This window comes from Rana temporaria, chromosome 5 (assembly GCF_905171775.1).
Source record: "Rana temporaria chromosome 5, aRanTem1.1, whole genome shotgun sequence".
Taxonomy (NCBI): domain Eukaryota; kingdom Metazoa; phylum Chordata; class Amphibia; order Anura; family Ranidae; genus Rana; species Rana temporaria.
In genome coordinates this window covers 139,890,843-139,916,647 of record NC_053493.1, presented here as the reverse complement: position 1 = coordinate 139,916,647, position 25,805 = coordinate 139,890,843, and the positions used below count along the sequence as shown (strand labels likewise).

Below are 25,805 nucleotides of genomic sequence, written 5' to 3'. Positions count from 1 at the left end.
CTTTTTTCCAGGCTTGGGCAATAGTTCTTTTGACTGACAGAAATAGGTAGGAGGCAAGTTTCAGCTGATAAGAAAACAAGCCTGGAATTGGACAATGTAATAAGGCAAACTTGACCTCTTTTGGTTCGGGCAGGTGAAACAACGTGAATAGGAGGCTAAATACCCGAGACCAGAAGCCAATTAATCTAGGACATTTCCACCATATAGGTATAACGCCCCCCATGGCCACAACCATGGAAGCAGTGGTCACTGTGGGATGGATTGGCATGGACAATGCGAGCAGGGGCTTAGAAGCACCTTGTATGCTGCCTCCAAGGTGGCTGTATTAAATGAGCATTTGGCCACAGAACACCAGGCCAAGTCTATTTCGGTCGCCAGATCCCATACAATTTGACCACCTTTAATACATGTAACATTTGATGCTTTCATAGATGCGTTTGACTTGGTCCTCAGAAGGACCAAAGACAATCGGGACATGTTTTCTAACTTGTCTAACAAGTGTTACACCTGTATCCTGGAGAGTAGTTTTATTATTATGTTAGTACAGGTACACTTTAAACTAATGCAAATTCTGTGTTTTGTATACCGGTATGTTTTGAGTATGCTTAATCCATTTCAAACCTCATTTCTGTTTAATTTCAGACACCATGGAGATATTTAAAGACCCTTTTACTTCCAGTAGTCCTGCTGGTATTTATCTTCATTTGTGCTCGGGTATGTATTTGGAATAATATGATAGCATTCAGTCATGCATAGAAAAGCAAACTTGAAGGTGCTCCAATTCACAGCGTTGTACAGTGAGGCTGATGTTGAAAAACTGTAAGAAAGTTATTGTGTTGCCAACACGTAGAAGCAAGTGAGTTTATATTTCTGCTCTGAATTGGAAACTTGGCAACTGGGATTTAAGTTTATAAAGGAAAAAACGTACTTTTATTCTACGTTTTGCACAACACCCCAGTGTTTTGTATGCATGCATTCAGGTTCCAAAAGGGCTCTCAAATATATTGTCGCATGCAGATTTATACTTGTTTAACGCTTTCTCTGCCAGAGCAGTTTCTGTGTTTTTTTGAACATATGTTTAAAAAAAAAATTAAGCCTTAAGATTAGTTAAAAGCCACATACATTATATATTTTCTGAAAGCAGACTCCCTAGAAAATATATATATATATATATATATATATATATATATATATACATATATACAGTTGTGTTCAAAATTATTCAACCCCCCAATGCTGTAAAGGGTTTTAGGGAATTTAGTGTACATTTGTAATTGTATTCAGAATGAAATCCTACAAGGACTTCTTAAAGAACCATATGCAACTAAAATGACATCAATCGGTTTTGTAATACAGTAGTAAATATTTATTTTGTGAATTCTTCATTTACACAATTATTCAACCCCTTAAAGACTACCACTCTGAAGAACAGAGGTTCATTGAAGTGTATTCAATCAGGTATTGAAAACACCTGTGGATGTCAAGGAGCAGCAATAAAGCCTAATATGCATTAATTAGGCAGCTTTAAAATGACTGTGATACTCAGTTCCTTCTAGACATTTACTGGTGTGGTTACAAACATGGTGAGGTCAAGAGAATGATCCAGGAAGACAAAAGAAGAGGTGATTACTCTTCACAGGAAGGGCAATGGCTATAAGAAGATTGCAAAGATGGTAAACATACCAAAAGACACCATAGGAAGCATCATTCGCAAATTCAAGGCAAAGGGCACTGTTGAAACGCTACCTGGTCGTGGCAGAAAGAAGATGCTGACTTCGACTGCTGTGCGCTACCTGAAGCGTAGAGTGGAGAAAAGTCCCCTTGTGACTGCTGAGGAACTGAGAAAAGATTTGTCAGATGTGGGTACTGAAGTTTCTGCTCAGACAATACGGTGCACACTGCGTAATGAAGGCCTCCATGACAGAACTCCCAGGCGCACCCCCTTGCTGTCTCTAAAGAATAAGAATAGTCGACTGCAGTATGCCAAAAGTCATGTGGACAAACCACAGAAGTTTTGGGATTGTGTTCTGTGGACTGATGAAACTGTTTGGGCCCATGGATCAACGCTATGTTTGGAGGAGGAAGAACAAGGCCTATTATGAAAAGAACACCTTGCCTACTGTGAAGCATGGCGGGGGGTCAATCATGCTTTGGGGCTGTTTTGCTTCTGCAGGTACAGGGAAGCTTCAGCGTGTGCAAGGTACCATGAATTCTCTTCAGTACCAGGAGATATTGGATGACAATGTGATGCAGTCCGTCACAAACCTGAGGCTTGGGAGACGTTGGACCTTTCAACAGGACAATGATCCCAAGCATACCTCCAAGTCCACTAGAGCATAGTTGCAGATTAAAGGCTGGAACATTTTGGAGTGGCCATCGCAGTCACCAGACTTAAATCCGATTGAGAACCTCTGGTGGGACTTAAAGAAAGCAGTTGCAGTGCGCAAGCCTAAGAATGTGACTGAACTGGAGGCTTTTGCCCATGACGAATGGGCGAAGATACCCGTAGATCGCTGCAAGACACTTGTGTCAAGCTATGCTTCAAGTTTAAAAGCTGTTATAACTGTAAAAGGATGTTGTACTAAGTACTAAGATTGAATGTCACTTGGGGGTTGAATAAAACTGATAATGATGTGAGCACAGAAAAGACATTTGTGGTTATTTTATTATAAATGTTATGTTATATTTGTCTGACCTACACGTGCCTCTTTGATTTAATTGTAAGCAGGATGACTGAATGATCAAAATCAATGTCAAACTGGCCAAAACAATCAATTTCAGTGGGGGGTTGAATAATTTTGAATACAACTGTGTATATATATATATATATATATATATGTGTGTGTGTGTGTGTGTGTGTGTGTGTGTGTGTGTGTGTGTGTGTGTGTGTGTGTGTGTGTGTGTGTGTATATATATAGATATATATATATATATATATGTGTGTGTGTGTGTATATATATATATATTGTGCTTTTTTTTAAGGTCATTTTTACCCGCACAGTAATTTTATTTTGAATTCTTTTATAACGAAGATTTTTTTAAATACAGGACAATCTATATGACATAGTCTATAATATGAAACTTATTCGCGGAGATGTATGATCATACAAAATAGCTAATTTATTGGTAGACAAAATATGAATATTTACATGAAATTCAAATACCAGTTGCATTAACGACTTGAAAATCAATAAAATACCCCCAAAATGGGCATGCAATAACTTTAATCTGTGTGTCATGGTAAGTTCTCAAAATAACTTTATGTAAATGACAATGAAACAAAAGCGTCTATTTCACATGTCCAACCGTTACTATCCTGCAGGTAAGTAAGTGGTTAACAATGTGAAATATATTGGACGTTTGTTTTGTCAGTAAAATTAGAACTATGTAAAAATAAACCTATAATAAAAGTTGTACTCTTTAAGGGAAAATTACCAGTTATTGATTATGAGAACAAACCATAACTACAGGATATTCAATATTTCAACATTTCTAGGGAACAACGATAGATTTCAGATAAAATCAAAAATGGCATAATTACCGATTCCCAAAATGGCTATTTCCTACTGGCAAGTGACCAGAGCTAAAATCGTTGCAGTCTTCATGCATTGTGCAAGTGTGCCCCTCCCCGGAGTCAGTCCTCCCTGCATCATATTTCAGTCATTGCTTCATTCCTGCTCTCATGGGGCGCTCCTATTGACGGGCTCTTCCTTCGGGGTCTTTTTCATTGATCTTGGGCTCTCTCTATCTCCCATTATATATCGATCAGAACAATAGGACTATAAAAATTTTACCAAGTTCTGCATATTCAATATACGGCAGGTTCGTGGCACATATGGGAGTTCCTGTCAAGATGTGTCTGGTTTCTATTGGCTGACAGCTTAATGTGTAACTTGTTCTCTGGGCTTTGAGAACCTCAAGGTTCTTGAGGTTCTCCCACACAGCCCGCCCCACCAGCTCCGCTTTGAAGCCCAACGGGGCAGAGGGACTCCCTATAAGGGAGTGAGAGGATCTAGCCCGCTCAACCAGCCCCGTTAGTCCTTCGCCTCTCTTTTTTAGAGACCGCATGGTCAAAGTGCGTGCATGTTAACCCAATTTCGAGTGCGTGTAAGTGTGGTGGTTTTTGTGGGAGGGGGGTGGGCGTACTAAGCGCAGGCTTACCTCGCATGGCACACCCACCGGGAGCCGGGCTGAGACCACCAAACTCAATTCACATGTAGCCGAGACCGGGATCCGAACCCCTGGCTGCAGACGTGAATGGCTTGTCAGCGCAGTGCCAATCGCGTTGAGCCACCGCAGCTCCTTGCAAAATAGTTATTAATGTGGATACATTAATTATTTTGATATGTGTTTGATGGATATGTGTTACAGGTTAATTCACATTTTTATAATCACAATGTGATATCTTTCATAATGTTGATTAGCTTCTTTAATGCACTTCTATTTATAAAACAAATTTCTCGTATAATTCTTTCTTCTAACAAAGTTCTAACTTGACGGATATATTTCCCTCGGTCCGAAGATGTCATTGATAATCTAAACATTATTTCTCATTATTCTCTTATCTTATTTCATATCGACATATATTGTTTAAATACCATGTGTATTTATACTGCAAGTCAAACTTGTACATTGGTTTGTGAGGATCAGACTTTGGCAGCATTCAAGGATATTTTTAAAGTGACACAGCTTGTTTAAACAGTTCCTCACTTTAACACAATGGTTCTTCTTAGATGATTGTTTCCGTGTCATAAATGTTTAGTTAGTGATCTGTGAAAACTTTCCCTATAGCAGGAGAACTTAACCAAGAGTGAAAGTACACATCTTCTTGTTTATTCACCAAGTTGGGACAACAATTCTTTGTTCTGTGGCTTTTGAGAGCTCAAAACACCATTTCGATACCATTGTTCAGATCATTCTGAGTACATATCAGGCCTGGCCTTTTGTTTCCAAACAGGGCTCATAAAAATTAGAAGATGGCTAATCCCCTGACCATTTGGAAAGCATGTCTCATAGTTCATCTAAGCGAATATCACAAATATGTTCTAGTAAATATTACATTCGTATTTTTCCCATGAATATGAAAATATATATATATATATATATATATATATATATATATATATATATATATATATATATATATATATATATATATATAATATTATTATTAATAATCACATGATATTTGAGCAAAGGTTTATACACTAAATAAATATAAATAAATAAAAATACATGAAAGCTTGTGTAGGGCACAAATAAAAACCCAACATATTATGCAGAGTTTGGTAAAATACTAAATCTCAAGTTACTCTGAGTTAATAGATACCCAACATAACCAGCTTCAAACTTGCACATGTCCGCAACAGGATGATGAAGTTCAGCGCCCTATATATTCCATTTAAAAGTCTTTTACAGGTCATCAGTTTAGAGTTAACCCTGGATAGTGAGCCCAGAATTATTGCTCTCACTCCGGCGTGAACGGCCATATGTAACATGGGCATCACAAGCGATTTTTTTTTTCCTATAGCGATGCTCCAGACTAATGCGTTTTCCATTTGTGTGTGTGTGCATATGTGGGGCAGAGTAGGCTAAAAAAACTTTTTTGTAGGGGTTTTTAAGTACTTGGATATAACTTTATTATTTATATATATATAGTCCTCCCTGCAGTCATGCCACCCCCCATCACAGTCCTCCCTGCAGTCATGCCACCCCCCATCACAGTCCTCCCTGCAGTCATGCCCCCCCCCAATCACAGTCCTCCCTGCAGTCATGCCCCCTCATCACAGTCCTCCCTGCAGTCATGCCCCCCCATCACAGTCCTCCCTGCAGTCATGGCACCCCCATCACAGTCCTCCCTGCAGTCATGGCCCAGCCATCACAGTCCTCCCTGCAGTCATGGCCCCCCCATCACAGTCCTCCCTGCAGTCATGGCCCCCCCATCACAGTCCTCCCTGCAGTCATGGCCCCCCCATCACAGTCCTCCCTGCAGTCATGGCCCCCCCATCACAGTCCTCCCTGCAGTCATGGCCCCCCATCACAGCCGTCCCTGCGGTTATGGCCCCCCCATCACAGCCGTCCCTGCGGTTATGGCCCCCCCATCACAGCTGTCCCTGCGGTTATGGCCCCCCATCACAGCCGTCCCTGCGGTTATGGCCCCCCATCACAGCCGTCCCTGCGGTTATGGCCCCCCATCACAGCCGTCCCTGCGGTTATGGCCCCCCATCACAGCCGTCCCTGCGGTCATGGCCCCCCATCACGGCCGTCCCTGTGGTCATGGCCCCGCATCACAGTCCACCCTGCATTAATGCACCCCCCCTTCCCCAATCATAGTCCTCCCTGCAGTTATGCACCCCCTCCCCCTCCAATCACAGTACTCCCTGCATAGTGCTATTCCCTCATGCTTCGGCAAGAGGTGAGCCCTGTCGCGGACCGCAGTATAGTTAGCAGCCTGTATGTCCTGTGTGTATTCTGTCATTTCTCCCGAGCGGCCGACAATGTCAGCCTATTGGCAAGGCAGGGGGCGGGACGGCTGCAGATTGTGACAGAGAGCGAGAGACTCTTAATAATAACAAGTGGGCAATCGAACGCTTGTTAATATAAGTTTGGCAGCTCTCGCTCTCTGTCACGATCTGCAGCCGTCCCGCCCCCTGCCCTGCTAATAGGCTGACATTGTCGGCCGCTCGGGAGAAATTACAGAATACACACAGGACATACAGGCTGCTAACTATCCTGCAGTCCTTGACAGGGCTCACCTTCTGCTCTGATGGCGGCCCGCTCGACAACAGGCCACGGACCGGTACTGGTCCGCGGCCCGGAGTTTGATGACCCCTGATCTAGAGGGTCTCATTCTAGGGCAGTGATGGCGAACCTTGGCACCCCAGATGTTTTGGAACTACATTTCCCATGATGCTCTGGCACTCTGCAGTGTAGTTGATCATCATGGGAAATGTAGTTCCAAATCATCTGGGGTGTCAAGGTTCGCCATCACTAGTCTAGGGTATTCACTTTTTATTTACATTGAACACATTCTGTTTTATTTAAAGTGATTTTTTTTCTTTATGTTAATGCATTCTATGCATTAAGATTAAAAGCCTTCTGTGTGCAGCAGTCCCCTCCCCAGCCCCCCTAATACTTACCTGAGCCCCATCTCTATCCAACGATGTCCACGAATGCCTCGGCTATTCCGGGACTCTCCCCTCTGATTGGCTGAGACACAGCAGTGGCGCCATTGGCTCCCACTGCTGTCGATCAAACTCAGCCAATCAGGAGAGAGAGGGGTGGGGCAGACTACAGCTCTGTGTCTGAATGGTTACACCGAGCTGCAGCTTGGCTCAGGTGCCCCCATAGCAAGCTGCTTGCTGTGGGGGCACTCAACGGGAGGGAGAGGCCAGGAGCTCCAGCCAGGGACCTGAGAGAAGGAGGAGGATCCAAGCTGCCCTGTGCAAAACCACTGCACAGAGCAGGTAAGTAATAATATGTTTGTAAAGTTTTTTTTTTTTCTATTAAAATAACAATCACTTTAAGCAAGGATGATGCACACTATTTTGTATTTTATAAAAGCGCTGCACATTTTTTTATTTTACATTTGCTTGTTGTATGTAAGTGAAACCCATTACTGTGCTAGCTGGCTCTTTATGTTAGGGAGGCTGCATGGGGGACACTATATATTATATTGTATTGGCCCGCTCAAATGAGTAAGCTGACCAGGCTGGTTTGAATAGACCCTTAGGCCCCTGTCAGTTTTTTCAGGCGGACCTGAACGGACGCTCCACGTACCTCCTATGGAGCACCGGATGTTTTTAGCGGTGACGTGTCCGCTGACATCCGCTCTGCTAAGTCCATGTGGTTGGAAACCTTATTTTCCATGCGTCTGGCGGATCGGACAAAAACGGGCAGGCAGTCTGTTTTCATACAATCTCCCCATAGAGGAGAGTGGAGATTTGACACAGTGAGCGCAGACGGACCTGTCATTCGCCGGCTCAGCGGGCTTTAGCGAAACGATCCCCGCTGAGCAAGCCGAGTGTGTGAAAACGGATCCGCATGTGTGACATGGGCCTTATTATACAGCCTTCAAAATTGGGGCAAAAGGGTATGGGCTGTTCTTATTCTCTTTTCTGTATTTATACAATAATCGCAAGAGTCTCCTATGATTCAAGCATGGTCATATAACATTGCAAGGTGTATTGCACTTGGTCCAGTCAATCCCGACCAGAGTGCATGGAGATTTTATAGAACTTCTAGAGAAAAGTAACTTTTTAGCTCATGCTTCATTGGATGCATTATTATAACCCTTTAAATATGTTTTCCATGAAAAAATGGCTCTTTAAAAAAATTTGACTCAAAATTTAAGAATAACATTAAGTTGCGCATCCATTTTATTTTCTATTTTATGTATTTATTGATTTACTTTATGTTGTAAATTGTTCTTCTTCTTTTCTTTATTTTTTCAGGCTCTTAAACATATGTTTTACGATAGCCAAAGTGCTATTCGAAGAGAAGAAAATGAGAGGTATGTTTTGTATTGTGGCAGAACAGTTGGTCATTTTAAAGGTTTTGTCTTCCTTCAGCATTGTGCATTGATTATCTATAAAGTGTTCAGACTCCACTGTACTATTTAGTGGTGTTTAAAGCGGAGCTCAACCCAAAAGGGAAAGTTCAGTTTTAAGAACTCGTCCCCCGTTTCTCTCAAAGAACTGGCACTTTTGAGGAGGGGGGGGGTGGGGAGCGGGTTTAATAGGGATCCACTTCTGCTTTGACCGCCTAGGCCAGGGGTCCTCAAACTTTTTAAACAGGGGGCCAGTTCACGGTCGCTCAGACTGTTGGGGGGGTCTGACTATAGTTTAAAAAAAATATGAACAAATTTCTATGCACACATCTTATTTGTAGTGCAAAAAACAGGAAAAAACTATTTAATATTTAAAATAAAAAACAATTTTAATTAACTTCAACTTATTATTATTTCACAGATCCCCCCCCCCCCATCACAGAACCCTCTCCGCATCACAAAACCCCCTCCTCACAGATTTCCCCCTCCTCACAGATTTCCCCCTCCTCACAGATTTCCCCCTCCTCACAGATCCCCTTCCCATCACAGATTTCCCCCCCCCCATCAAAAAGCTCCCATATCAGGTCATCCATCACAAAGCAAAGCCCCTCAAAAAAGATCCCCCAACACAAAGCCCCCCCCCCCGTAACACACCCCCATCACAGACTCCCCCAAAACAGACCCCCCCCCCTTATCTATATTGCACTGCCGCCCCTTTTATAATATAACAGCAGCATCCCCCCGCTGCTACCTTAATCACTCAAGACATGAAGCAGGGCAGGTCCGGACAAAGGTCGGGACTTTCCAAGTGAAAGGCAAGTGATTGATTGCTGGGACCGTCCGCTGTAACCAATCAACCGCTTCTTAATTCAAAAGGTCCCGCCCTTTGTCCGGGCCTGTCATGTTTCTCATCTTGTGTGATAAAGATAGCAGAGGGGAGGGGGGTTGCTGCAATGTTAAAGGGGGAAAGTGGGGTTTGAGGACCCCTGGCCTAGGCAATCAGAAGTTCTGGAATTTTTTATAAAAGCACAAGTAAGCACCATTTTTTTTTTTTTTTATGATGTGCTAATTTGAAGTAGGTGTTCTCCCAATTCGACTTTAGAAGGGGAAATACTTTAAAACTCCTATTGCTATGTATGGTTAATGCTGTGCTGCCAGATGGCATTGTCAGCTGTAACCTAGATTTGAACATTGTCTGTCCTTACAAAGGGATAAACCGATTTCAAGGCCTGAGTTGTACATTATACGTTGATGCTCTTTTTCTCACTTTGTCCCTCTAATTGCACTTGAAATTGTTCAGAATAACTTGCAAACTGCCTATAGAGACCCATGTTTCTTCCTGCTTCAAAGAAACTACTGGAAAGATAATACATATCTTTTGATTATCTTAACTATGCTGGGAGCGCACAGCGAACAAAGTGGGGGTATAAAAATGTAAATGCACTTCAAAGCAAAGGACAGGAGCAAACTAAAAATATCCAGTTAGAGAACAATGAGAGTTTACCTAAAGTGGTTCCATTTTCTCAATTTTTTGAGAAGCTATCTATCAGAGCTTCAGCAAAAGTAAAACAATAATCACCCCCCTTTCACTGCAGCTACTCACCCTGCTGATGATGCACTCGCTTAGATCTACATTTCCCTATAGCCTACTTTCTGCCAAAAATCTTGTAGTGGAGATGTACTGCACTCCAGGCTGGCTCAAGAGAAAGGCAAAATACGCAGTCTATACCAGTCTCTTTTAGTTATTGTAGCCAGGCATTTAAGTACATGATAGTAACTATACTATATTACCAAAAGTATTGGGACACCTGCCTTTACACACGCATGAAATTTAATGGCATCCCAGTCTTAGTCCGTAGGGTTCAATATTGAGTTGGCCCACCCTTTGCAGCTAGAACAGCTTCAACTCTTCTAAGAAGGCTGTCCACAAGGTTTAGGAGTGTGTCTATGAAATGTTTGACCATTCTTCCAGAAGCACATTTGTGAGGTCAGGCACTTCTTCCCAAATGTGTTTTATCGGGTTGGGGTCAGGCAAGTTCCTCCACCCCGAACTCGCTCGTCCAGGTCTTTATGGACATGGCAGTCGTGGTAGGAACAATAATCAATTTCAGACTCGACTATGCAAACGCCCTTTACCTCAGATTCCCAAAGTACCAAATTGCTTGTCTAAGTCGTCCAGAATACGGCGGCACTTCTTGTAACAGGTAAAAACCCTGGGAATCTATCTCTCCCTCCCTTAGGTCCCTCCACTGGTTGTCAGTAAAAGACAGAATAACGTTTAAAGCACTATGCCTAACACACAAATGTGTACAAGGAAGTGCCCCCCAATATCTATGTGAAAAATTAAAATGTCTTACAAATGCGCTTCTGGAAGAATGGTCAAACATTCCCATAGACACACTCCTAAACCTTGTGGACAGCCTTCCCAGAGGAGTTGAAGCTGTCATAGCTTCAAAGGGTGTGCCAAATTACTATTGAATCCTACGGACGAAGACTGGGATGTCATTAAAGTTGATGTGCGTGTAAATGCAGGTGTCCCAATACTTTTGGTAATATAGTGTAAACAATATAGGCAATATGCAATTCAAGTATCACTTATATTGATTGGGGCAGGTACATGTTTTAGTTTAGTATTTAAAATAGGATTTTAAACCTTGTGTTTTTTTTTTTTTACCTTTTTAATTTTAAAGTGGTTCTACAGGCTCAAGTTTTTTTTTTTTTTTTTTAGCTTAAAGTGGTTGTAAACCCACTATTTTGACTTTTACCTACAGGTAAGCCTATAACAAGGCTTACCTGTAGGTAAGGAGAATATCTCCTAAACCTGCACGGTTTAGGAGATATTCCCCTCGCAATGCGGGTGGCGCATGCGCAGGGGGAAATCCACGGCGAAAGGACCGGCATCCGCCGGACCCTGCTGATTTTAAATCTCCCGCACGCACGCGCGGGAGTGATGTCATCGGCGCTCCAGCCAATCACAGCGCTGGAGCGGCGATACCCGGAAGACACGCCGGAGCAAGATGACATCCTGCTCGGCGTGGACCAGGTAAGTGGTGGTCACCTCGTTGACCAGGTAAGTATTTCATAATCGGCTAGTATGCGGTGCATACTAGCCGATTATGCCTTTTGCCTTGCAGGTTTTAAAAAAAAAAAAAAAAGTTTATGCGGTTTACAACCGCTTTAATGCATATCTACATCCTTACCTGAGCCCGATCTCAACCCAGCGCTGTTTCCAAGAGCAGGCAGCGATGTGCTCTCTCTCCCTCCTCACTGGACATGGTGGCAATTCGCTCCCACTGCTCTCAATCAAATGCTGTGAGATGAAAGTCGGGTGGGGGTGGGGTGAGCCACACTGTGTGTGACGTACACAGCCCAGCTGGGGATCAAGCCCGTCTCAGTGAACCCATTGCAGAGCACCAGCAGGGGACCTCAGAAGAGGAGGTTTGTGGCCATTGCACAGAGCAGGTAAGTATGGCCACTTTTACACTGTTACTGCCCCGCAGTAAAGCACCGCTCGTTTTACTGGCGCTGTGTGGGCAGTAGCAGGGCACTTTTAACCCCAAAGAGGAGCAATTCGGCAGCGCTGCCCATTGATTTCAATGGGCAGGAAGTTTTGGGAGCGGTCCATACACTGCTCCTGCACCGCCCCAAAGATGCTGCTTGCAAGCGCACCGCCCCAGTGTGAAAGCACTCTGGCTTGCTTCCACACTGAGGAGGCATGATGGGCACTTTCCATGCACTATTTTTAGCGCAAAAATACCTGAAAAGCGCCTCAGTGGGAAAGAAGCCTATGACATGTTTGTTATTTAAAAGAAAAAAAAATTACAATCACTAAACGCCCTTTCTCTATTTTCAGAGGGGAAAATTCTGTCGGTGGAGAAGTAAGAAATTTTTATTATACTTTTTTCTTTTATGGTTCTACTAAACTTACTGAACTCATTTGATTTCCACAATTATATTCTGCCAGTATATACATACTGTACATATACAGTATCTCACAAAAGTGAGTACACCCCTCACATTTTTGTAAATATTTTATTATATCTTTTCATGTGACAACACTGAAGAAATGACACTTTGCTACAATGGAAAGTAGCGAGTGTACAGCTTGTATAACAGTGTAAATTTGCTGTCCCCTCAAAATAATTCAGCACACAGCCATTAATATCTAAACCACTGGCAACAAAAGTGAGTACACCCCTAAGTGAAAATGTCCAAATTGGGCCCAAAGTGTCAATATTTTGTGTGGCCACCATTATTTTCCAGCACTGTCTTAGGGCCCTTTCACACAAACGGACCGTATGTCCGCATTTTCATCCGTCCGTTGCGGATGAAAACGGGACATACATGGGTCCCTATGTGATTACGGGTATCAGCGGATGACCATCCGCTGACACCCGTAATTTGTCCTCCGCAAAGATCCGCATTTTCGGACGGAAGAAAACCCTATTTTTCTCCCGCTTATCGGATCGGATGAACATGGACATACAGTCCGTGTTCATCCGATTCCCCCATAGGGGAGAGCGGAGGAAAGACGGGGCGGTCCCTCCCTAGACATTGTGCGGGGACCGCCCTGTCAGCTGCCAGCTCAGCAGGTATTTTACGGAGGATCTCCGCTGAGCTGTACGGACACACGGGGTGGATCATTACTGATCCGCCCCGTGTGAAAGGGCCCTTAACCCTTTAATTGGCAGTTATTAATACCTTACTCATGCTTGGTTTGGTATCATAATTGTGGTTTGTATTTTGTACCCATTATGCATTACTCTGTAAGTGGCAATAGATTGCCCCAAAGGTTATTGAGGCTGCATTGCCACCTGAGCGTTTTCAGCTCAAAAAAACGCTTGTAAAAGGGCCACAAAAATGCCTGAATAACACCCAACAAGCAAAATCCCATTAATTTCAATGGCACCTGTTCACATCTGAGCGGTTTCAGCTCTTAAAACGCCCCCCAAAAAACTTCTGAAAAACACCCAACAAGCAACATCTCATTCATTTCAATGCTACCTGTTCACATCTGAGGCCTCGTACACACGACCGAGTTTCTCGGCAAAAACCAGCAAGAAACTTGTACATTTTTCAACAAGGAAACTGAGGATCCCTTCTAGCCAAAAAGAGAGCATGTCTTCTCTTTCCTCGACGGGAATGGAGAAACTTGCCTTGTCAAGTTCCTCGACAGCCTAACAAGGAACTCGACGAGGAAAACGATGTGTTTCGCCCGTCGAGTTCCTCGGTCGTGTGTACGAGGCTTGAGCGTTTGTCACCTGAAGCAAAACACCTGAAAAACGTCTTATGCTCATAAAAAAACATGAGCTTCTTTGGGGCAGATTACAGGCATTTTTCTGCTTTTTACAATTGGTGACCTGAACAAAAACGCAGCAAAAAACGTGCAACTTTGAAATGCTCAGGTGTGAATGCAGCCTTAAAGTTTGGGTGATATTTAGATACCAAACATCCATAAATGGATGCTCCTCAACTGCCCCATGGTTTTTACATCAACACATGAAGGTTTCTGTTTACTAGAGAATGTTTTGTTCAGAGCTTTTCTTCAAAGTTCTTTTCATTGTCGATTTTTCTTAATTGTCATAGTATGTTAAAAATAACAGAAACACCTGAAAATCCTTATTATAACCTTTACTTTTGCAGTCAGCCGTATAAAGTGAAAGTCTATAATAAACCTGACCAGTTATTGCTCCTGACACAACAACACCTTAATTGATAGGAAACTGTATTTTTTATTGTTTTTAAATGTGTTTAAACTGTTTTTTTATTTATTTGTTCAAATATAACTTAATATATATATATATATATATATATATATATATATATATATATATATATATATATATATATATATATATATATATATATATATATATATATATATATATATATATATACCGTATTTTCCGGCGTATAAGACGACTTTCTGGATGCAAAAAAATGCATCCAAAGTCCGGGGTCGTCTTATACGCCGGGGACGGTCTCCGTGCTGCTGCGAGCGTCAATGATTTAAAAGACGCTCCTTCTCCTCAGAGTATTCTGTGATAGGTGGAACACAAATCTTCCCAGCAGCGCCTCTGTTCTGTGTTCCTCCTATCACAGATGCCTTCTCATCCTCGGGCGAGATGAGAAGACGTCCGTGATAGGCGGAACACAGAACAGAGGCGCTGCTGGGAAAATTTGTGTTCCGCCTAACACAGGACAGTCTGAGGAGAAGGCGCGTCTTTTAAATCATTGACGCTCGCAGCACGGAGACTGTCACCGCCTGCTATTCAGAAAAAAGTGAGTAAATGCACAGTTTGCAGTGATGGCACAGAGGGGGGGCAAGTGATGGCACAGAGGGGGGGCAAGTGATGGCACAGAGGGGGGGCAAGTGATGGCACAGAGAGGGGGCAAGTGATGGCACAGAGAGGGGGCAAGTGATGTAATGGCACAGTGAGGAATGTAATGTAATGGCACAGTGAGATTTGAAAAAGCCTGTTTCTGTCAGCGGTTCTGGCTACCCCTCAGCTTCCAGAAAGACTAGTAAGAAGGGGGTAGTCTTATACAGTGAGTATATCCCAAAACCAACATTTTTCCTGGAAAATTAGGGGGTCGTCTTATACAAACAGTCGTCTTATACGCCAGAAAATACTATAAAAAATTATATATATATATTTCACGAAGCATTGCTTCCATATTTGCAGGGCATGCTGGGCTGCTTTGTGCTGGGAGAAGAGTTGAGGCTTGTCCCTCTGACCCTTTCACGTCTATTTTTGGCAAAGCAGCGGGCTACTGGCTGCCCGCAGTAAATATTAAATGGCCATATGCAGTATTCCCTATTTTAACCGCTTGCCCATTGGGCCAATTTCGATTTTTATTTACTTGGAACCCCCAAACATTATACATTTTCTGAAAGCAAAGTTCATACATTACAGTGCACCAATAATAAAGTGGTGTTTTTTTGTATATTTTTACAGCTGTTATATCATGCCCTTCAGCTGGTGGCGTTTGCTGTTCTTGCCATTTTAATAATGAGATTAAAATTGTTTCTTACACCTCACATGTGTGTAATGGCTTCCCTCATATGCTCCAGACAGGTAAGAGGCCTTGTGTGTTAAGCTCTTGAAACTTATTATTGCATGCATATCGCATAGATGGGGGTCCAAAGTACATCAAAATGCATAGTAGGAATAAGTATGGTACAAATGTGTAAAATATATATAAACATGTGTATACCGCAGAAACTTAAGACATTTGGCTGGCATCCACTGAATAATAATAGAAAATGAGGTGTAGCGCTAAAATAATACAAAAAAAGTTCTAATAAATCACTCCAGTATATTGCAATTGAAGCATGAATCCAATCCAGAAAATCCAGGGAAAAGAGGAGATTGAGTGTAAAGGGAATAAGAGAGCCGCCACCAACACCCAAACACACTGACCCTTACCGTCAGTACATGGGCAATGCACATGTAGGATATCCCAAAACAAGGAACATGGAAACTCTCAATTCACCAGATAATCCCTCTCCCAGAAAGATCTTCCACCAGTCCTCTCTCCACAGACTAATCAAATTTAGGTATACTTGGATATCCACAAGGGGTTAACCAGAGTATCTCCAATAGCAGACCAATGATAACACGTGTAAAAAATAAGAGACAACTCATTGTGCAAACATCCCATCAATTAAAACATTTATTTTCAAGATAAGTATGGATCCCCTCGCATGTTAATAGAAAATAGCAAGCATGTATTCAGGAAAGCTACCCATCAGATGGCGCTCATCCGTCCCTCCAACAGCAATACGTCAGCTTTCCTCCTCTTGCCCGACGTTTCTCCACTAACCTGTGTCATCAGGGGCGTGGCTATGACGCATTGCGTTGTTGCTTAAATAGGAGGCGAAAATTAGTTAAAAAACGGAAGTGGAGTGCGTTCCAAACGGCGGAAGTAAACACTTTATCGCCATTGAAACATTAAACACGAATGTTGGACATACGCAGCAATGGCAAAAAAAATATATAATCTGCCAAGACTGCCGCAATTAATGGGATCAGTGTAAAAATGTAAAAGGGGATATCAATGGGACATATTCCTTACACCTTAGGCAAGGAAAGAGATCCACAACATGCAGAAGATGGGCCCAAATTATTTAAAATAACAAGAACCATAAAAACGATCCAATAAAATGAAATCAACCAAAAAATAAATCGTTTAGAACGATTATAAACGAATGAGTAGAAGGGAGCGATTGCGGTTGGGAATTGAAAGGATTAGCGCCATCTAGTGGTTACATAACAAAACACCATACAATGTTATCCTTACAAAAACGATAACGTGAGGGATCAGCAAAACTAAATAAGAATGCATAAAATCAAAATACATTGATATAAATAATAACTGTTTAAAGGGGGGAAAAAATATATAACAAATAAATTAAACGATATGAATGTAAACCAATGAAATGAAACTAGGGATGTTCACCTTTATTGATAAATGCGTTAACATCCCATTCGATGTTCATGCCATATGGAGTATGTCTCGGCCTGGTAAATCCACTTGGCTTTGAGGCGCGACACTTCTCTGGTCATATTGCTGCCTCTCCAATGACCCAAGAATTTGTCAATGCCCAAAAAACTGAATAATAGACGAATAAGAAGCTTTTCTTATAAATTTTGAATAAAACGATAAGACTATTGATCTGGTTGATAATAGTTTTAAAGTATCCAATAAAAAAGAATCCAATTTTTTCACTAGACCTCCTCTGTAACTCTAACTTGGTAATTGTAAAAAAAAGTCGCCTATGGAGATTTTTATGTACTGTAGTTTGTCGCCATTCCACGAGTGTGCGCAAATAGCCACTTGCCTGTTCCACAATCCAGCGACGTGGCGACCCGAACCCTCCATTCTCTCCCCTGTCTGTCCACAGCGCTGGCAATACTACTGTGGGCATCCGGCTTTGATCTCTGTCTCTCTCTCTCTTTTCCCTGCCATCAGAATACAAAAATCACTGCTGGCAGCTATAGCCAGCTGCAGTAATCTTATGAAAAAAAAAGTGTACAGGCCTGTTGCACTGAAGTCGATCAATAGATGGACTTCAGTACAACCAGCCTGCCCATAGATGTCTGCAATTTCTGCATTTCAGCTCTGCGTGCAGACAGGCATATAAGTAGCTTTAAAGGGGTTTTAAAGGTTTGTTTTTTTATTTTCTAAATAGGTTCCTTTAAGATAGTGCATTGTTGGTTCACTTACCTTTTCCTTCGATTTCCCGTCTGAATTTCTCAGTTCCTGTTCCTCCTCAGTAAGCTTTCCCCCATCTTCTGAGCCGTTCTGGCTGGGGGTTAGTCAGCGTGCTCGCCCCCTCGCTTGGGACTAAATCCCTGCGGGGAGACGCTGTGTTCACTGTGACTAACCCCCAGCCACAACGGCTCAGATGATGGGGGGCAAGCTTGCTGAGGAGGAACAGGAAGTGAAAAATTCAGACAAAGAAAAAAAAACATTTAGAAGGGAAATCGAAGGAAAAGGTAAGTGAACCAACAATGCACTAGCTTAAAGGAACCTATTTAGAAAATAAAAAACTTTTTTTTTTTTTTTACATCAGCACAAGGGATATTGCCTTCAGTGCAATGTGTCCCTTGTGCTGCTGTCATCTGGTTTAGTATAAATCTTTCTCGTGATAGCGGCTACTGTGAACCAGCCCTAAAAGATCCCCAAATACAGGAATATGGTTTGGGACTGAAAAGCCATTTCTGTACAACATGGCAGGGGTTTTTTCATATATTATTTTTTTTTTTATTTTTTTTTTTTATTATAGCTGTTTGGGTGGATCAAAAGATTCCAGTATCCAGTGGTTATCCTTCTATTGGCATTGATGTCAATACAAGGCATCGGCAACATTCAAAGCCAATTAAATATAAAAGGAGAGTTCAGCAACATAGCTCAGGAAGATCTACTGGAATGGATCAACTCCAGTACAAAACCAAGTAAGTCTACCCCCTTTTTTTTTTTCTTTTTTTTGCACTTTCTTATTAGGCTTCATTTCCACTGGCGTTTTTACAGCCACTCTTGTTAGCCTTTTTTACAGCTTAAAAACGCCTGTCCATGTTTATTTTTTTATTTTTTTTGTGAGCCCAGGGCTCAAAAACGGCGCGGTAGCGTTTTCGCGCGTTTTTTTATGTCTGGCGTTTTTACAGCTCTACTCTGGAGCTTCAGAACGCCCTGGTCCTGTGTTTTTTTTTTTACAGCTCAAAAACGCCTATGCCATTTGCAGCTCAAAAATGCCTATGTGGGCATGATGCCATAGAATAACATGGACAGGAACCTAATTGTAATGGTTTCTTAAACCCTCTTAGGTATGTTATATGGAGGATGGTTTTGAAGTTGTCCTCTTGTTATCGGGTTATTCTTATTATCTATTAAAAGAGAGGGGGGATGATAGGGGTTATTCTGCCTCTTAGGGCACAGAGTGATCCCATTAGGGGTGTCGGGGGGTGGAGTTTACCCTAGGCATCTATCCTCCTTATAGATCTAAACAATCTATTATATTTTTTTAAATTTCATGGGTCTGGATTGGATTATACGGATTATAGTATCTCTGGAGGTTGGGGAGGACAATTGGGTTGGATTTTGTTTTCTTCAATATATTTATTCTTTTTTGTTATTCACAATTTCTTTTACGTTTTAATGGTACTTTGTTTCAATGTGGAATGGAAGGGCAGGAAATGAACTAAATGTACCTTGTTGTTTTTGACTGTATTCCACAATGTAATAATTTTAATTGATGTTCATTACATTGTACTGATTTATTTTTTCTGAAAATAAACTTAAACTTGAATGAAAAAAAAGAATAACATGGACAGGCGTTTTTAAGCTGTAAAAAACGCTCAGAAAAGTGGCTGTAAAAACGTCAGTGGAAATGAAGCCTTAGAGTTACAGTCACAAGCATACTAGGTTCTGCAAATTAAAAAACACACTTCTGTTTAAAAGTATAAAACAATAAAATGTGCTTCTCTGGTCTTGTGTTCATCTGAGTAAGACATTGTCACATGAAGCTTGGATATTTCCCTTGTGCTACTGTGTGTTATAACTATGGACAGTAGTTTTCTTTTACAGCTTAAGAACTTACTGAGCAGGTAAACTGACATTTGCCCAAAAATTGTCCATACTATATAAGCGTCTCTAGCAAGGAGAAATAATAATAATGTATTTTCTGTAACCCAGATGCTGTATTTGCTGGCGCAATGCCCACTATGGCAAGTGTTAAGCTATCCACAGGACGCCCCGTAGTCAATCACCCACACTATGAAGATGCTGGTTTAAGGTACGTTTTTTTATTTCTTTTGGTAGGGATTTTCAGTAGATTGATCAGCAGAGTTACTTTTTTCAATTATACCGGTGATGTTAAAAAAAATCAGATGTTATGGTAGCTCCTGCAGGCCCCATAAGCTCAAGCTGTAATACCAGAAGCTAAAACAATCGGCTCTGGGGTTACGATCATTTTACTTCTCTTCCCCTCTTTTCCATACAGCAGTAGACCACTGCTGTAGCGATCTGTATCCATCTGCACTTAGATCAGGTATGCGGGTAGGAGCGTGTGCTTAAGGGGTTGTAAAGGTTTGTTTTTCATTTTATAAATAGGTTTCTTTAAGCTAGTGCATTGTTGGTTCACTTAACTTTTCCTTCGATTTCCCTTCTTTTCTTAGTTTTCTTTGTCTGAATTTCTCACTTCCTGTTCCTCCTCAGTAAGCTGTTCTGGCTGACTAACCCCCGCTCGGATGATGGGGCAAGCTTGCTGAGGAGAAACGGGAATTGAGAAATTCAGACAAAGGGGAAAAAAAACATTTAGAAGAGAAATAAAAGGAAAAGGTAAGTGAACCAACAATGCACTAGCTTAAAGGAACCTATTTAGAAAATAAAAAACAAACCTTTACAACCCCTTTAGCTGAGAAAACCACTCTTCCCCTCCTGAAGACTCCTGGAATATATGACATAATTTTGCCTAGGTCTGGAAACCAGGAAGTAACAAGAAATGTTAAAAAAGGTTTAAAGCGATCTTAATGCCTTGTTTCTTTGTAAAAAAAAAACATGTATACTTACCTGCTCTATGCAGTTGGTTTTGCACAGAGCAGCCTGTATCTCCCTCTTCTTGGGTCCCACACCTGCGCTCAGGTCTCCTCCCTCTTGCCTGCTGCCCCCACAGCAAGCAGCTTGCTCTAGGGCCACCCAAGCAGGCGAGCTCCAGCTCCAGAGCGCGGCTCGGGACCCCCGCCCTCTCCATCCATTCAGACCCCCCCAGTCCATTCAGACACAGAGCTGTGGCTCGGCCCCTCCCCCTCGGTCTCTTGATTGATGGCTCCCACTGCTGACTAAAGCCAATCAGGAGTGCGAGTCCCTGGAGAGGCAAGACTCTTGCGTACATTGCTGGATCGATAGGGGGGCTCAGGTATGTATTGGCTGCTGCACATAGTAAGTTTTTTACCTTCATGCATAGGATGCACCTTTACAACAATATAATATACCTTCCTATCCACTTGGTAATGCCAGCAGCATAAGGATTACAAATAGTCAATGTGAAGTTCCGCTTTAAGCAGCTAAAGTTGGAAATCATATGTACATGTTTTGCTATTTATTCTCAGTGAATGTTTCATTTTCATTTTTTAGAGAGCGAACAAAACAAGTTTATTCAATGTACAGCCGTAAACCTGCTAAAGAAGTAAAGAAAATCCTGATGAAAATGGGAGTGCATTACTTCATTTTGGAAGATGGATGGTGCACACGAAGAACAAGGTAATGTGAGGAAAAAGGAAGAAAAGGTGTGTGTGTGTGTGTGAGAGATGGATAAATAGATGGATATACACAACTGTGCAAAAAGTTTAGGCAGTGAATTAAGAAAGCTTTCAGAAATAGAAGTGTTACTAGTTTATTTTTTTATCAGTTAACAAAATGGAAAGTAAATGAACAAAAGTGAAAATCAAATCAATATTTACTGTGACAACCCTTTGCCTTCAAAACCGCATCAATTCTTCTAGGTACACTTGCACATTTTTTCTGAAAGAACCCGGCAGGTAGGGTATTCCAAACATCTTAAGAAGAACAGCAGTGTGCAATCTGAGCATAAAATATTAATGTATTTATTGCGGTGAAAAGACAAGTGTGACAGGTAAAATCAGGCTCATCACATAGTAAGGTCTTCTGTTGGACAGTCTCAGGGAACCCCACAGACTAGGATAGGAACACTGGGTAGATGGATGGATACACCTGCAGGACCTAGAAAACACACCAGGGGGCACCAAACTAAGTGCAGCATTAAATGTACTGAAAAACACGAGTAAATTGGCAATTCACATAAAAAAAAATCACTTTTTGAATGTAATCTATGAGAAGCCTCTTTCTAAAACTTGCAGCCTGGAAAGTCCAGACATCAGGCTGGATGACAGCTTAGATAAGAAAGTGGACTGCTCATGATTGCATACAAAATGTGAATATATTTTTGAAAACATCCTTACTTCACAGCATTTCTACACACCTGAGTAAGACTTTTGCTTACTTGTACTGTGCAATATGAATTCTGGTTGGGTCGTGTGTGTGTGTGTGTGTGTGTGTGTGTGTGTGTGTGTGTGTTTTTTTTTTTTCTTCAACAGGCCAAAGGTACATTATTTTAGGCTGTACAAGGCTAAGGGGGTATCCTTTTATCATGAGAAAGTACACCTATTGTTTACGGTTAACCACTTAAGCCCCGGACCATTTTGTAGCTAAAAGACCAGGCCACTTTTTGCGATTCGGCACTGCGTCGCTTTAACTGACAATTACGCAGTCGTGCGACGTGGCTCCCAAACAAAATTGGCGTCCTTCCCCCCCCCCCCCCCCCCCCCCCATAAATAGAGCTTTCTTTTAGTGGTATTTGATCACCTCTGCAGTTTTTATTTTTTGCACTATAACCAAAAATAGAGCGACAATTTTGAAAAAAATTCAATATTTTTTACTTTTTGCTATAATAAATATCCCCCAAAAATATCTAAAAAAGAAAAAAAATTCCCTCAGTTTAGGCCGATACGTATTCTACATATTTTTGGTAAAAAAAATCGCAATAGGCGTTTATTGATCGGTTTGCGCAAAAGTTATAGCCTTTACAAAATAGGGGATATAGGGAAAAAAATAGGGGATAGTTTTCTGGCATTTTTATTAATATATATATTTTTTTTACTTGTAATGACGGCGATCAGCGATTTTTATCATGACTGCGACATTATGGCAGACACATCGAACACTTTTGACACATTTTTGGGACCATTGTAATTTTTACAGCGATCAGTGCTATAAAAATGCACAGATTACTGCGAAAATGACACTGACAGTGAAGGCGTTAACCACTAGGTGGCGCTGTAGGGGTTACGTTTGCCCTAGTGTATGATTCCTACTGTAGGGGGCGTGGCCTGGTGTGACAAGTCACTGATCATCGTTCCCTATGACAGGGAACAGACGATCACAGACACTGCCACTAGGAAAAACGGGGAAAGGTTTGTTTACACTTGCCTCTCCCCGTTCTTCAGCTCTGTGACCCAATCCCAGGCCACCGGTGTCGATCGGGTCTGCAAGTCCCGCGGACACGGTCACATAGCTCAGGACCGTCGGGCACGGGACCCACGGCTGGGATCTTAAAGGGGACGTACCTGTACGCCCTTGTGCCCAGCCGTGCCATTCTGCCGACGTGCATCGGTCCTTAAGTGGTTAAAGTACATCTAAAGCCAACTTTTTTTGAGAAGAATGATATGTACCCTATTTTGTCATGTAAAGTGTTGTGTTTTTTGTTTTTTTTTAAATGGGTTTAATTCTCCCAGCAATGTAATTGACTGTATGTGTGTCTTGCAGGACTGGGTGCAGCATGTCAGAGATTTGGGATGTTGAAGATCCATCCAATGCTGGCAAGGCTCCATTGTGTTCTATTTTATCCAAGGAGTCATTGCCACACTTTTCCACTGTTTTCGGAAATAATGTTTACAAGGTTTTAAAAGTTGGCATTTAAGTTTAAAATGGAGAAAAACAAAAGTTCCTTCAGGATTGCTATGTTTTTAATTTTATTGTAAATTAATTTTACAGATATTTGTAACCTGACATTTTTGTAACATAAACTATTGCTATGCAAACCTTTATTGCTAAGAAAAACTTTGAAAAAACACATTACATTCTTATTGTTCCCGAGAGCTGCAATTGTTTTGCTTGGTGTTGCTGATTCCACATGTAAAGAGAAGAAAATCTGCCTTAAATATTTTCAACTGGCAGAACCTTTAACGTTTTATTGACTAAGCACCAAAGAGAAAATTCAGTGTATATATGTATGGAAAAATATGATGTTCTATTCCAGCAATGTTTTATGTAGCCTTGTAATATTTTGAAGCAATGTATATATTGAGCTGTAGAGATCCCATTTAATGAGTGGTGTTATAGAGAAAGGGACTATTTGTACCATAGTGCCAAAAGAGGCCGAATGGTAACAAGAATACATTTCAGTGCCAGTTATAGAGCAGAAATGGCATTATGCATGCTATCATGCTCTGTACACAAATCTCCTTTAATTCTCAAAAGGTTTATTTTATGTTTTTTTTGTGTTTACGAAGAAGCCACCACAGGTTTAAATGATCTCATTGATTTGAACCTGTGAGAAGTGCACATTACTCTTGTCTTAAACCTTACAATCTTGCAGTTGTGGATTAAAAAGAATCATACCTGAGAAACACCTATTTATTATGCTATAGTTGCCATTAAGATATAATTTGTACTGACCTGCTGAAAGGTGGTAGCTGTAGCCAACCACACAGTACGGCTGTTTATACCCTCTTTCTAATAAAATGCTTGTTGTGCAATTATCACATATTGATTGGTAAAGAAAATAGTTTCTACGACGCAAGAAATTTGATATTGGGATAAAATGACTCCTATAGTGAACGATTCATGGCCATCATAGGCTGCTTTAGACCTAATACGCCATTAAATTCAGCACAGGGAGTTAACTTGACTATGTGAGTATAAATAAAAGAAAATCTTCTGCGCTGGCCAAAATGAATAATAAAGGATCTAAACCAGGGAAAATGTGTAATCTAATGGGAATGCTGCTCAAATCTAAAGCCTCGTACATACAACCGAGTTTCTCGGCAAAAACCACCAAGAAACTTGCTGGGATTTTTTTTTGCAGAGGAAACCGGTCGTGTGTACATTTTTCGACGAGGAAACTGTCGAGGATCCCGTCGAGCCAAAAGGAGAGCATGTCTTCTTTTTCCTCGACGGGAATGGAGAAACTTGCCTTGACGAGTTTCTCAACAGCCTAACAAGGAACTCGACGAGGAAAACTATGTGTTTCGCCAGTAGAGTTCCTCGGTCGTGTGTACGAGGCTTAAAAGTGTACAAAACACACAAAAAAAAGAGTGATGAGCGCAATCCCCTACACACTAAACGTGAGAATTTCATGGCCATCATAGGCTGCTTTAGACCTAATACGCCATTAAATTCAGCACGGGGAGTTAACTTGACTATGTGAGTATAGACAAAACTTTACATGTCTTTGAGACTTCAGAGAGGTGAACCTATTTGTCTTGTGGATAATAGGTGTGGCCTTTTTGGCTGTGACAGTACTGCAGCCTGAATAAAAATGGATCTTGCACATACTAGTTTATTCACCAAATCCTCTGTTCATTCCAATCAGTACATATACAAGGTATTTTTCCAGCTGTACATGCATTTATTTTGATAGGTTTTTGAGTATTTTTTTTTAAAATGAACTTTTCTTAGTTGGTATTAGACACAGGATCTTTAGTCATTAAGATGGGTAAACGGCAAAAAAAACAAAAAACGGTTGGCTTATCCCCTATATAGCCCCTCCCACTCTCAGCTAGCCTTCATTGTTTTGGTGTGATCCTTGAGTAATTGGCCTCTTCTCTCCCTACTGAGAAAAGCTTACCTCATTCCTATGGAAGTGCTCTCCGATGATTTTTATTTCAAGCGCTGGTGTCGCCTCATTCTTGTGTTTGGTTAATGAGTCTGCATACCAAGCCTCTTCCTTTTTTTAGGTGTGCTTTCCAGCTATCAACAGCTCCCAGCCCTCCTCTATTGGCACAGTGATACCACTTCCTGGCTCACTCAGTAGTAGAGGGCAGGAGTACTCCCCTGGGGACATTTAATGGTGCACGGCAGATCACAAGTGTAAGGGAAAAGGGTCAGATGGCGTCACTACCTCAGACTCGGGTCATAGTTCCAATAACGATGGTAGATTATCTACACAGGGCCC

At 41.6% G+C, this 25,805-nt stretch overlaps 1 protein-coding gene across 1 annotated transcript in view; it reads left to right on the top strand.

The window, feature by feature from the left end:
* The window catches only part of DPY19L1 (dpy-19 like C-mannosyltransferase 1), an 89,007-nt gene extending 64,612 nt beyond the window's left edge, over window positions 1-24,395 (top strand). The window contains exons 16-23 of the mRNA XM_040353181.1: window positions 643-714; window positions 8,454-8,512; window positions 12,402-12,426; window positions 15,508-15,627; window positions 18,342-18,510; window positions 19,748-19,847; window positions 21,188-21,313; window positions 23,396-24,395. Coding sequence (XP_040209115.1) covers window positions 643-714; window positions 8,454-8,512; window positions 12,402-12,426; window positions 15,508-15,627; window positions 18,342-18,510; window positions 19,748-19,847; window positions 21,188-21,313; window positions 23,396-23,549 — 825 coding nt within the window. The 3' untranslated portion in view covers window positions 23,550-24,395. The remainder of the gene's footprint in view (window positions 1-642; window positions 715-8,453; window positions 8,513-12,401; window positions 12,427-15,507; window positions 15,628-18,341; window positions 18,511-19,747; window positions 19,848-21,187; window positions 21,314-23,395) is intronic.
* The last annotated feature ends 1,410 nt before the right edge of the window (window positions 24,396-25,805 follow it).